This window comes from Martes martes, assembly GCF_963455335.1.
Source record: "Martes martes genome assembly, chromosome: 11".
Lineage (NCBI taxonomy): Eukaryota > Metazoa > Chordata > Mammalia > Carnivora > Mustelidae > Martes > Martes martes.
The window spans coordinates 61,959,821-61,974,522 of NC_137899.1; the positions used below are offsets into that span (position 1 = coordinate 61,959,821).

The 14,702-nt window shown below is 44.7% G+C and overlaps 1 protein-coding gene across 1 annotated transcript; it reads left to right on the forward strand.

Moving 5' to 3' along the window:
• Positions 1–402: 402 nt before the first annotated feature.
• Positions 403–1,384, forward strand: PRR15 (proline rich 15; the record flags this gene model as incomplete). The annotated part of the gene is made up of 1 exon (XM_080818306.1): positions 403–1,384. The coding sequence occupies one exon, from the start codon at positions 403–405 to the stop codon at positions 790–792; it is 390 nt and encodes a 129-aa protein (XP_080674432.1). The 3' UTR covers positions 793–1,384.
• Between the last annotated feature and the right edge of the window lie 13,318 nt (positions 1,385–14,702).

The window sequence follows — 14,702 nt, forward strand, 5'->3', positions numbered from 1 at the left end:
GCCGGGTTCATTCAGAGGTCCGGGAACCTCCCCTGGGGCGCCCGGGGAGGCCAGACCAGGGATGAGGCGGGGGCGTGCCAAGCTGTCTGGAGACCAGACGGTGGCGCCCTGGAGGCCACCCGTCCGCCTTCGCCCTCGAGGGTGCAGCGGGACACTGGGAGGGTGGCGCAGCTCCGGGTGCTCGGCTGCGGGATCTCGGACCCCGGCAGGTCGCCTGCGGGGCGGGGCGCGCGGAGGAAGTGCGGCCGGGGACACGTGACTTAGACAAACCCGTAACCGAGTTCTGTTTGCTTTCCCCTGCACAGGCTGCTGCCTAGGCTCCCATCCGGGAGACCGCCAGCCCCACCCGGAGAGCAGACCCTTCCCCACCCACCGCACCCCGGACCCCACGGCCGGGTGGCCATGGCTGATAGCGGCGGCACGGGCAGCTCGGGACCCTGGTGGAAATCGCTGACCAACAGCAGGAAGAAAAGCAAGGAAGCCGCGGTAGGGGCGCAGCCTCCCACGCAAGCAGCCCCCGGGGAGCCCGCGCCGCCCGCACCGCCCAGCCCGGACTGGACTAGCAGCTCCCGGGAGAATCAGCACCCCAATCTGCTCGGGGGAGGCGGCGACCCCCACAAGCCAGATAAGCTGTGCGGGGAGAAATCGGGCAGCAGCCGCCGCAATTTGAAGATCTCGCGCTCGGGCCGCTTTAAAGAGAAGAGGAAAGTGCGCGCTACTCTGCTCCCCGAAGGAGTCAGGTCTCCGGAGGAGGCGGACTTCCCGGGTGACCCGCAGGAGGACACGCAGTAGTCAGAGCGCTTCCGGGACTGTGTCTCTTCCCACCACTCCTCCCTACCCCCAGTTCTAAACCCCAGAGTTCTGGCTCACCCCAGTACCTGGTGTCTCATCCTGCCAACTTCAGAGTATTTCAAACAAGGCCTCCCCGATTTTCTTTTTCCTGGAAATCGACCGAGTTGTCAATATTTCATGACTCAAGGAGGCATTGAGTATTTATCTGTGGTAAGAGAAGATACCTGCCACAGAGGAAGTTGGCGTAATTATTTTTTCCCCAAAAGTTCTCCAGTGACCTCCACCCCTTGGGCCACCTGGGGAGTGAGAAGGGTACTTCTCTGAGTTCGTAGCCCAACTGGGACTGCACAGCCCCTCAAAGGAGGAAGCCAGGAAGCCCCGCTCTGATTCAGGACTTGCTATTGGAAAGCAAATTAACGCCAGAGAAATGCACTTTAGATGTACTTCTTAGATGTACTTGGGTAGACTGGGACCTTACACGAAAGAGGGCAGGAAACCTTAGGTAGAAGCATTTCAAGTAAGACAAGATTGCTTTTAATGTGGAACTGCAAAACTGTACTGCCTATTTTAGTGTGGACTATTAAAATTGCTACACTGTAAAACTTAAGGTGACTTTTGTATTTTTTCCATTGCAAGACTGAAGTCCATCGTACTTAAAAGCAGGCATACAAAATTCAAAGTGACAGAGTTAATCATTTGCCACACAGCATAACAGCTACTCTCAGAAAGCTACAGGGAGGAGAACATTTCTGAAAACTAGTAACACCCAGGCTGGAACCAGTTGGCCCCAATACCTCTATGTACTAACTATATTTGAAGAAGGGAGGGAGCAGTTCTAAATAATTACACCTAAATTCTCTTTGTTACTTCAGTACCTCTTCACACAGTAAAGTAACTCACAATGCCGGTAGTAATTCGTTTTAGTATCCCTCGTTAGCCTCACTAACAATTGTCTGAAAATTCTTACTCAAACAGCCGGACTGAACTCAGTTTCCGCAAAGCTGGCTTCTTTTCCCACCCCTTTGCTTCAAGAGCTTATTTCTTTAGTCTGACTTAAATGCATTTATCTGGTTTCAGAGCCTTTAGATGTACTAATCTGAAGATTCTGAACAAAAATCTACCTGTTTGCTTTTGTTATGAACTTCAAGGAAAGGAGTAAATGAATACCACTTGCTTTCAGCAAATTACAAGAGAGTTATTGTAGTTGTTAAGGGCCGCTGGGATCATTCCCACAATTCAGTTCACTTATAACCATCCAGAAATACATAGCAATGAAATTGTAGTGGTCAGTGTGTGTGTGTGTGTGTACACACAATTTGAGAGGAACAAAAACCTGCCCCTTTCTATATAATACATTCAGAAGCTCCAATCATGGTAGTCCAAAGGAAATTGTTCATATGAGGATTATGAACACCTTACATTAAAAGATAAAATACATGAGTTTTTTTTTATCATGAAAAGACTTTTTTCTGTTGTGTATTTAGAACTGGGAATGTGAGACCAGAGTCTCATCAGTGTGAGCTTCCTGGATGAGGAAGACTTTATATTTAGCTTTAAGTGGGCCTCCCATCTCTAGACTCTGATGAAGAAGAGGGAGAGGAAAATGTGCTGGTGAAGTTCATGGTAAGGAGGGGACTGCAGGCTGGCAGATCACCAGGAGTAAAGCAAGCAGAAGCTGCCAACTAAGGCTTTGGAACACCTTCATAAGGCATTTTGATTCCACTTTGTAGAAAGTAATCAAAATTAGGGTGGATAACTATTCAAAATACTTTTCCCCTCCCAGGAGGACCAATAGGTTAGGACTGTACCCATTTATAAGATCAAGGCTACAATTGTGTAATTTTAAAATTTTACACTAACTCTTTCATTCATGGTTTTATTGTTTCAAAAAACATTTTTTTTCTTAAAAATTCTTTTTGATTCACAAAACATTGGCATTTTCCCAGGTTCTGTATCTTGTTTGGGATCACAGCCAAGTCTATAATTGCTGCAGATAACCCATAGCAGACATGTATATCAGTGGAACTTACTCACATGACATTTCTACCTCACTGTTCTGGAAGAACTGAAAACCATGCTAATGGCAGGTATGGCAGCGAGTGCAATACACAATCTGCAGTTGAGGTTTGTAATTACAGAGTTTTAAAGAAGTGCTAATTATGCAGTGGGAGGAATGCACTGATTTAATCCCAACTCAGTGAAATCAGAAACCGAGCAGAATTGGTGGGATGAAAAGATCATGGTTAAGATGAGATAATTTGACAAAGTGTCTTGCTGGGATTTATATGCTTTACAGATGATTCATTACATTCTCATACCATGTATACAGTTTTAAATTTTTTAAACCTCAAGATAATTTATAGTAAATCAAGGGAAAGTGTTGGCTTAAATTTGGAGTTAATTAGATTAGAGACTTTTGCTTTCTTTAAACCCCCTTACAAAGGAAATTTCACCCAAAAGTTTGGAAACCATTAAAGAAATTTTAATACCATGCTTCCAAACGATATGGGGAAAAAAGGGACAAAAATCTAGTTGTGTGGGGCACCTGGGTGGCTCAGTGGATTAAAGCCTCTGCCTTCGGCTCAGGTCATGATCCCAGGGTCCTGGGATCGAGCCCCACATCGGGCTCTCTGCTCAGCAGGGAGCCTGCTTCCCTTCCTCTCTCTCTGCCTGCCTCTCTGCCTGTTTGTGATCTCTGTCAAATAAATAAATAAAATCTTAAAAAAAAAAAAATCTAGTTGTGTGTTTGCTAAATGCTTTCATAACCATGATAATTCTATACACAGGGTAGTTTTCACTTCTGTGACTCTCCTTGCTGAACAGTGACTCGTATCACAGGTCACCTGAATGTCTCTTCAAGGTCATACATCCATTGTTCACATTGTTCATCCCATTGCGATTTGCATTTCAAGAGCAGAGACTCTATTTTATGTCTGCAGTTAGGACATTCTGCTTCAGTATAACACTGGGAAGTGCTTCTTGTGCTTCGAAACACAATGTGAACTCAGCAAGGCTGATTTTGCCACATCCTTAGAAAGGAAATATAAACCTAACAGAACAGTAGCACTGACTAAAGCTTTGTCAGAAATAGTCCTGAGGGACACCTGGATGGCTCAGTTAGTTAAGGGCCTGCCTCCTACTTGGGTCATGATCCTAGGGTCCTGGGATCGAGTCCTGCGTTAGGCTCAGGAAGCCTGCTTCTCCCTCTGCCGACCACTCTTCCTTCCTGTGTTTTCTCTCTTTCTCTCTGACAAACAAATAAATAAAATCTTTAAAAAAAATAATTTTCCGGGGTGCCTGGGTGGCTCAGTGGGTTAAAGCCTCTGCCTTCAGCTCAGGTCATGATCCCGGTCCTGGCATCAAGCCCCACATCGGGCTCTCTGCTCAGCAGGGAGCCTGCTTCCTCCTCTCTCTCCCTGCCTGCAGCTCTGCCTACTTGTGATCTCTGTCTGTCAAATAAATACAAAAAATCTTTAAAAAACAACAAAAAAATAATTTTCCCAAGATGCTCAGAGGAAAATGTTGGTGCCTTCAAACAAACAAACAATAAAAATGAGCAGAAAGAATTTCAAATAAAAAGTGAATCAGAAAGGAATAGGTAAAAGAGTGGGATAGTAATATCCAGTGACCACAGGACCCTTTTTATGAGGAAAGAGAGAGAGAATATTAATTTTCCCTAGCTAAGTCAGATCAAGCAGACATCAGAAACTAACATGAAAAATGCTGCCCTGATAGATACAGTAAAGGAAACTGATCTTTTTTAAAAGTCTATTTGATTCGTGGAGGATTTTATTATAATGATGCAGAAATGTGGGAGATTCTTTCTTGGAATAAGCTCAAGTTTATCTCCATGATAAGTAGAAAGTGGGACAAGAGATATTTTATACCGTTTGAGTGTCAACATGCATGTACCTGAGACTAGAAACAGGGATACTGCCCCAGGCAAACTCTGTCATTGATAAGCTGGGCCATCCATTAGTCATCATTCTTCTTCTCTCTTCTCTGTAGTCCCCCACCCCATACTCTCTTTGCCTCCTAGCCATTGCTCGTGCATTCCTGCTCGGCTCAGAGTCCTAGAAGAGGGGGGTACCAGGAGGCACAGGGGCCTTCCCCAGCATCCTGCAGGCACAGCACATAGACAGCCACCTTGTCAAGAAATGGCCCTGCAGATTTGGAATATGGGAAGAATAGCATTCACGATGAGAGAAGATGGTCACTAAGGAGACAGGATGTAAGGAAACGACACAAGCCTTCCCTAGCAGAGGAGAGCTGACCATTTGTACAGAAATGGAAACAGCTATAGACCATGATAAATAAGACAGAGGACATAAGAGATCCTTCTACAAGGAATCCACCCCTACTTCCAAATCGAACTGCACAGCAGACAACAAAATCATGGACCCATCATTATCATGTCAGAATTGTCAGAAAACCTCATGCAATAAAAAAAGATCCATGAAGAAGTGGTTTTCTCTGAGAGGTGTAACGAGGCTGTTGTCCGTGAGAAAGATATTTCTGGCCCTAAAACTAGAGAGAGTCATGTTGAAGAAACGAAGGTCTCTGTCCATGAGAGGAGTCACCAACTGACCTGTCCATTGAGTAGGGAATATAGAGCCCAGCTTGGACCTCCTCATGCCTTTTTTGAAGGGATTTTCCTTGAGTTACAATGCCCTGGATCGTTAATTTTTTTCCAATTCCAGTCAACAAATATAACTGCTGATTCATACCCTAAAGACTGGCAGCAAGAAGTTCCCACACAATTTTCTAAGACACTCCCTCATAGTTGTCTCTCTGACTTGTTCTTGAGTCTTTGACAATCCGATGTCAGTTTATTATTCTGTAAAATGATGGGATGGAGGCCATATCCCAGCTTTAAAACTCTGTGAGTATTCTGCTATTTTGGGCAGCTGGTTGTAAAACTAGTTCATATAATGCTCATTGTTTACTATAAAACACAAAGGTACCACCTGTTCAGTGCTGATGGTCAGGCGGGAGCCAGGGAGGAGAATCATAAACTGCGATAAGGCTCCCACCTTATGGTGTGGTGTTACCAAAACCATGTCATCATCTGGCCAGCAGCTGGGGGGATTCTGCTCCACAGGAGCATTGAGGCTCATTGCTAATGTTAGAATGAAATATTTAATAGTTTGTCCTGTTCCCTCTGCTTGGCATATTCTTTGCCCACCACCTGCTGGGCAAAGCCTCAATCTACCTGCAAGATTCAAGAGTTTCCTTCTGGGTAACTGTCAGGGAACTCCTTCCCCCAAAACACAGCTCCTGGGAACATCTGTGAGCCGATGCAACCCCAGTCTTATTGTTGCGGTCTTCAAAGTGACTGTTTCCATTCTGCTGATTTTTTTCTTTTCTTATCATGCTATTAAGACAAATTCATCCCCAATCCTTTGGAAAATACTAAATTAAAACTTCTCATAACCCCACTACCCAGAGTAAGCACCTCTTGAGTGTATTTTCTTCCAGATATCTTTTTATTTTTTTCTAATATTTTATTTATTTCTTTGTCAGAGAGAGAGAAAGAGAGAGTGAGCACAAGTGGGCAGAGTGGCAGGCAGAGAGGGAGAGAAAGAGAGAGAGAGAGAGAGAGAGAGAAGCAGGCTCCCCGCTGAGTAAGGAGCCCCATGTGGGACTCAATCCCAGGACTCTGGGGTCATGACTGGAGCTAAAGGCAGCGGCTCAACCGACTGAGCCACCCAGGTGTCCCCTTCCAGTTATTTTTAAAGCATACATTATGTGTATGAGTTTGTAGGTGTGTTTAAAACCCTGAGATGAAGTTTTATGTTTAAAGTTTTTCCCCCGGCTGGGTGAGGGATGATGGGGAAGGAGAGGTGAGCTTCAGCCTAAAGGTATGACCATTACTTGGTCCCTCTGGAGACTGAGCCCTAAAAGCCTCTGTACAGCACGGAGCCCTGTTGACACACCCTTCCTGCCAGCAAGTCTCCTGTGAGCACTTGCCACTCAGCCCATCCACAATTTCCTCCTCCCAGTCGCTCAAGGCAGAAAACTGGAAGTCATTCTTGGCTCCCTCCCTTCACCCAGTTCATCGGTCTATTCTGTATTTCTAAGAAACGTTTTCAAATCGGAACATCTCTCTTCATCTCTCCTGCCACAGAGCACAAGCAACACCCTCTCCACCCCCCCCCCCCATTTCTTGTGCCTGGCCCAGCCCACAGCCTACTCACCCACCATCTCTGTCCACTCCTGCCCCACTGCGATCTGTTCCCCAACCCACCATAGGATGAACTTTTTTTAAAAAAGTTGAAGGCTTGGGACACCTGGGTGGCTCAGTGGGTTAAGCCTCTGTTTTCAGCTCAGGTCATGATCTCAGGGTCCTGGGATCGAGCCCCGCATCAGGCTCTCTGCTCGGCGGGGAGCCTGCTTCCCCCTCTCTCTCTGCCTGCCTCTCTGCCTACTTGTGATCTCTCTCTCTGTGTCAAATAAATAAACAAAATAAAAAAAATAAAAAGTTGAAGGCTTTTTAAAACTATTTCAAAATATTTCCAAATGGAAAGCTATACCGAGCATCTCCTTCCTCTGTTTAGTGCTCTCTGATGAGACAATATAATCAGGATAAAATCTGATTAAAAGTGCCCTAAAATTAAAAGTGCCTTAAAGCACCTGCCCTCCAAGGTCCAGCCTCTTCCCCTCCTTCTCCTGTGCTCTCTGTGTCCCCATCTCTCCAAAGCAGGCCCTTTCCAGATGCTGGCAATTTAGGGCAGGCCTCAGGTAGCTCACTGGCAGTTCCCTGGATGGTTTCAACCCCTCTGAGCCTCGGCCCACTGTCCCTGGCAGGAAATCTGTCTCCGTCTGAGTTTGCGGAAGGGTGTGTTTTAATTGAAGGCAGCTCATATCTTCACCCTTGAATGTATTCTGAGTTTCTTTTACACTGAGGCCAATTCTCAGGAATTAGATGGAGAGACTGTGTCGGGGGAGGGGGTGGGGGGGAGGGCAGAGACAGAAACAGCCACAGAACAGGACATGCAGTCTAATAAGGATCCCAAAAGCAATAAGAGGTCTGGAAGGAAGTGCCTGACATCCCCCAGTTGATCGTGGTAAGAACATGGGTGCGGTCACCCCTGATCCTGGCATAGCTAAGATTACAGGCACCAGGGAGTATTTGGAGGGAGGAAGACAATTCTTTCCAGTCTCTAGGGGCAGAGAGCTATGGCTTTTCAGGAAGGAAAGGTAGAATTTTACCCAATTGCGGGGGCACTTAGCTGTCTTATTTCTGCAATGTAATATTTAATTGAAGGGATCTATAATTTCAGCACAAATCCACATGATTTACTGAGTACATACTATGTGCAAACTCCTATATAGGTCTTGGGACAAAACATGAATAAGACACAGATGTTTTTAGTGCTTCACATACGTCATAAATTTAAGCCCTGGTTGTGTCCTTTCAATAACTAATTACTTCCACAAATATTTATTGAATTCATTCATTCTTTTATTTATTCGATGTGCCTATTAGGTATCCGGCAATGAACCAAACTGCAGATGAAGGAGAAAATAGGGTCTTAATCTGTACTCATTTATAGTCTCAGTGCAATACTGTGTAATACAAACAATGATAGTTTCGGAGACTGGTGTTGGATCATGCAAGAACCATGCAGGCTATTTTGACGAATTAATTATATCTCAGGAATTGCGAGTGACCTGAAGGTGTTAAGCATGCTCACAATCCTGAATAACTGAGCCCTTGGCTTCCAGAATAACATCTCTGCCTCCTTGAGACAATACACAGGAGATGCCACCAGCAAAGTGTGACGTTCTGTCTCTTAACTCCTCAAGGGTGCAGAGCTCTGGAGAGGTCAGAGTCTGTAGCAGCGCTTGATGGAGGCTGGAGGGGGGTGACTTTGAGGAGATCTCAACGCCTTTGACCTCTTGGGATACACAGATTCACCTCCTGAGATCCAGTATGCCTCCAGCCCAGAACCAAAGCACCACGTCTACTCTCACCAAAGAAGGAATCCTGAGATGGGTTGTGCTATATGGCTCAACTTGTTCTCAGTTGGAGCAGAAACACCCACCAGCCAAACCATGACCTCAACAGAATTAGCTCGCTTTATCACAGCTGTCAATGGATTGCTGCTTGAAGTTGTGTGCAAGGACAGAGGATGACCAGGGAGCTGATGATGTGCTCTTCCTTTGGCAATCAGTCTATTGTGCAGGAGGGCTCATGAACTCAGACGCAGTCTCTCAGGAGCAACCGTTGATAGGGAGAGAGTCTGATGCTATACCACGCGCCTGTCTGCACGTGCACCTGCCTCCCTGACTCAGCAGCCTTCTTTGGCCCTTGCCTCTCAGGGAGATGATGAGCCTGGTTAAATTCACTGAAGCCAATCTGATTTGCATCCTTCCTTTCTACTATTCATCCGGCCATCAAACTTCCTGTTCCTGAACTCATTGATTGGAATATTCATCCAAATCCTTATTTTCAAGCTTTTCAAGCTATGAAAATGCTGTCTTGCTTTCCCAAACCATGGCTACTTCTCTGGTTAGTTATAAGAATTCTAGGACTCCTTCATTAGGCAATGACCTCCCCAGGAGAAATGTACTACCCAGACACATCTACATCACTTTGTCACCTCATAGTTAAGAAACAGTCGCAACTGCTGGCAAGCAGGACCAGATGCTGAGGATAGTTAGCATTTACATAGGGCTTCATCACTGACGAAGTACTTTTGTCTCCATAAATTCATGTGATCCATACAAAAATGGTGTGTGGCAGATGGGTTAGAGTGTTATTCTTATACCCAGGTCCCTTTGTTATGTGACTTTGCAGTGCCTCCCATCAGGATATGGAGTCCATCTCCTAACCTTTGCCTTTGGGCTCATCTCTAGTGTCTTACTCTGGCCAACAGCATACAGTAGAAGTGATATTCCACCAACTCCAAGTGTATTGGTCTGCTCAGGCTGTCATAACAAAATACCATCAACTGGGTGACTCAAACAACAGAAATTTATTTTCTCACACTTCTGGAGAACTGAGGTCCAAGGTCGAGGTGCCATCAGGTTGGTTTCTGATGCGATCTCACTTCCTGGCTTGCAGATAGGTGCCTTCACACTGTGTCCCCATATGTCCTCTCCTCTGTGGTCCTGTGAAGAGAGGAAGACCTCTGGTGTCTTTGTTTCTTCTTGGAAGGAGCACAGTCCAATCAGATTAAGGTCCTTCCTTCATGACCTCATTTATTTTTTTTAAAATATTTTTAAAATTTATTTTTCAGAGAAAGAGAGAGAACAGTAGGCAGAGGGAGAAGAAGACTCCCCAGTGAGCAGGTAGGCTGACACAGGACTCGATCCCAGGACCCCAGGATCATAACCTGAACCAAAAGCAGATGCTTAGCCAACTGAGTCACCAGGCATCCTTTCATGACCTCATTTAACATTTATTGCTTCATTATAGTTCCTATCTCCAAATGTAGCTGCACTGGGGATTTAGGGCTTCAACATATGAATTTAGGGGAATGCAGTTCAGTCCAAGAGTAGGCCTCAAGGGACCTCATGAGCTTGAGTCTCTCTTGGGACCTACCACCTACTTGAAACAAGTCTGGCATAGCTAATTGAAGGAGACACACAACACGAACCAGAAATAAGCTATCTCCTGAGGCCACCTGAAACCAGCACAACCACCAGCAACCTGGTCACTAACTGCAAATGCAGGAGGGAGCCAGATGATACCAGAACCACCCAGCTGATCCCAGTCCAAAGTGGTGACCTGTAGAACTGTGCACAAATTAGTTGTCAGTGTTGTAAGCTACTAAATTGGGGCCTGTTTCATTAGGCAGCAAAAGCTTACTGATTTGGCAGGTATCACATTTGTCCCCAGTTTTTTGAAGAGAACTGGAATCGCAAAGAAAGTTATCACACGAGGTTTTATGGGTAATAAGTCGTAGAGAGTAGAGAGTAGTCTTCTGAATTCAAATACTTTGTTTTTTCTACTTCAGGAAAGAGGGACTCCGTCTGGAAACACAGATCTATTGACGTGGGCTTTTCCTAACAAATTGATTTTTCATGGGCTGAACTTTAGAGTGAATAAGTATGTACGTGAATGTATGTGTACTGTGTGTGCATGGGTGTGTATGTGTGTGTGCATATAGAGACGCCCGTATTTCCTCCAAAGGGTACAAGTTGAACATTTATCAGGTTTTTGTTGTTTTGTTTTGTTTTGTTTTGTCTTAGCCCAAGGGAATAGCTTTATGGGCTGTGATGAATCCAGGCCCTGCATATTTATGTCAGCCTGCCCAGAACCGCCGCTGGGTAGATGTGGGCATGTGCTTCCATCTTCTCCTTTGCCATGGACCTCACAGGGTTTTGCACCCCTTTCCATGAAACGCTGGAGACTACTGTAGAAACTGAGGTCAGGAAGAGAGCGGTGCTGCAGAGAAACACTCACTGGGATGGAAGCTGCTTGCTATTTGAGAGGAATGATGGACAAGGGCCTTGAAGAGGGGACTTGACTTGTGGGACACCCCCCTCCCCATGAGGACTTCCTCAGGACTGAGCTCTGTCCCTTCATTGACAGCCACATTGCCCAGCTTTCTAATAGCAAAATCTCTGGGTTATTTCCAATATTGTGCTTTTTATAACAATGCAACATAGGATAATTTGAACATACATCATTTTGTACCTGTATAAATTCTTCTGTGAAATAAAATCCTGGAAGTAGGCACGCTGGGTCAAAGAATATACATTCCACAGTTTTTTTATGGACAAGTTTTATAGATGTCATCCAACTGCAACTATAAAGGTGGTATTAATTTACACTTCACCAGCAAAGAATGAACTGACCCTTTTTCCATATCCTCGCCAAGAGAACATTATCTAACTTTTGGGTTTTACCTATGTAGGAGGTAAAAAAATACATATATATCAAAGTAATTTCATTTGCATTTCTCTTATTATGAGTAGGCTTAGTATCTTTTGGAATATTTAATTTGTATATTTTTATGTGAACTCTCTGTTCCTTTGTCCATTTTTTTCTCTCATGGTATTGGTTTAATTGTTCTTTAATCACGAGATATGCTAGTCTGGGATCTCTAACCAGTTTCCTTTTAATGACATTTTTATATAACATTATTGAATGATTGTATTCTCTAACAGTCTTGAGTTATGTTGGTTTTTTGTAGGAATTTTTTTTTTTTAGGATTTATTGCAAATCTCCAATTAGACTATCAATTCCCTAAGTACAGGACCCATGAATTGCATTTACTTCTCATTTGTTCTACTCTAGTGTAAGGCTAAGTAATCATTCATCACCAGTGTTTGCCTTACTGAATGAGGAAGACCGGAAGAACTGAATGTTGTCTGGAGGGTGGTATGGCTGGGATCTCAGCCATCATGGGCTCAATGGTGGTCCCTGCAGAAGGTATGTCCTAACTGTCAGGATCTATGAAAAACACCTTATTTGGAAAACGGGTCTTTGCAGATTCATAAGTTAAGAATCCTAAGAGGAGATCATCCTAGATTATCCAGGTGGGCCCTAAATCCAATAGTGTCCTTGAGACACAGAGGAGGAACACACTGGAAAAGGAGGAGAGGGCCACAGGAAGAGGGAGGCAGAGTTTGGATGCAGCCACAACCCAAGGAACACCTGGAGCCCCCAGAAGCCAGAAGGGGCAGGGAGGGTTCTCTCCTAGAACCTCCAGAGGAAGTGCAGCCCTGCCAACAATTTGAGTTCAGCTTTTTGGCCTCCCCAACTATGGAAGAATACATCTGTGCTGCTATGAGCCATCAACTTGTGATAATTTGTTATGGTAGCCACAGGAAATGGACCCTTCTCTCCTTTGGTCTGCTCTCTGCCACATTCGGGAGGCATTTGTTACTCAGCCGGCTGTGAGACAGGAAGAGAGAGGACTGAAGGACACAGAAAAGTCCAAGAGAGGAGGGAACATGTAGGGCTGGCAGTGGAGAGTGAGAGGAGAGAGGAAGAGAGGAAAGAGAAGGAGAAAAACTGAAGCAAAAGGGGGGAATGAGGTGAGGCTGAGTTGGCCTCTGCTCAGACACTCACCTTTCTCCTCATCCTTTCTCTAGTCTCTCCTTCCCTCTCTCAGCATCTCCCGGCTCCCTCAGGCATTCTGCCTCACTAAGCAAGTTCGCGTTTGTGCTGCTTAGATTTTCTGTCTCGTCTCACATTCTGGTTGCAATCTGTGGGCACCAGTGAGAGGGTTAGAAGTTTGAGCAGAGGCACATGTTCCCCCAGAAAGTGCCCCCTCCACCAGCCCACGGTGACCATAGCGCTCCATGCTGACATTCAGGGGTTCCTGAGACCAAGCATGGCCCTCCATGCCCCAGGGTTCAAGCAACCGCTCCACATGGTTGTGTGGCACGCTGTCCTGCCCACCCTACCTTTCCCCTAACAGAAGTGAGTGAAACAAAGGAAGGAACCCAGAATTGCAAATTGTGCAGTTCCAGGTTTTCCAAAGGCTGGATGGAGATTGTGATTATTTTTGCTATTTATAGTCTGGATTGCCTGAGATGTTTTAGTTGTCCCTGTGCTGCCTCTAGTGGTCACGGATGGTAGTGTTCCCCTAAAAGACCTCATTGTCCACAAATTCCTCACCCCGTTTTTAAAAATTTCTCTGGGTTTTTATTTAGGAATTTTATTTAGGATTATTTTTACATTAAAAAATATTTAAAAGCATTTTCAGAATCAATTCCATTTTTTTCTTTTCCTATTATTTTTAAAAATCATTTTAAAATTTACATGAAGTAAAAATCCCCCTCTTTTGCTGTACAGTTCTGTAAATTTTGACAAATTATAGCATGCTATAACAACCATCACAGTCAGGATACAGTTCCTTCACTCCAAAAAATTCCCCCCTGTGTAAACTTTGTAATCAAAACCTTCCCCTCACCCTTAAATCTTGTTTCTATCCTTACACAGTTGTTCCTTTCAGAATTTCATACAATACTTTTTGAGCCTTGCTTCTTTCACTCAGCATAATATATTTGATTGGCATAATGCATCCATGTTGTTGAAAGTATCAGTAGTTCTTTCCTTTTTATTCCTCAGTAGTGTTTCATTTAATGGATGTACAACTGTTTGTTTATTCATTTACCCAAAGTAGGATATTTAGGTTGTTTTGTGTCATTATGAATCACACTGCCACAATTATTTGAATACAGTTTTGAACTTGAATACTGAGCATAAGTTTTCATGTCTCTAAGGTAAATACATAGGACTAGAATTACTACATTATATGGTAAGTGTATGTTTGACTTTACGAAGAATTAACAAGTTGTTTTCCGGAGTAGCTATACCATTTTCATTCCTATCAGTAATGTATGAGAGTTCTACAGCCTCACCAGGACTTGGTATCATTAGTTTTTGTTTGTTTGTTTGTTTTATTAAACATTTTAAGATTTGAGGGAGGAGCAAGATGGCAGAAGACTAAGAGACCTAAATTTCGTCCAGTTCTAGGAGTTCAGCTAGATAGTTATCAAACCATTCTGAAACCTACAAATTCAACAGGAGATTGAAGAGAAGTAGAACAGCAATTCTAGCAACAGAAAAACGACCACTTTCTGGAAGGTAGGACATGCAGAGAAGTGAATCCAAAGTGACAGGAAGATAGACTGCGGAGGGAGGAGCTGGCTCCTGGCAAGCAGTAGAGCAGCGGAGCACAAAATCAGAACTTTAAGAAGTTGGCTCCACTGAGGGACATCGCTCCAGAAGCTGAGTAGGGGTGGAACCCTTGCTGAGACAGTGTGGTCTCGGGTCCCTCGGGGTCACAGAAAGACCAGGAGTGTCTGAGGGTGGCAGAGCCCCCAGGTATCCGAGCGGGGAAGCCAAGGGCAGACATAGAACTGAGGAGTGAGCTCTCAACTCGGAGTTACCTTAAACCGTGATTTGAGACACAGTTGGACCACTGCTAGTCGAGCAGGGACCC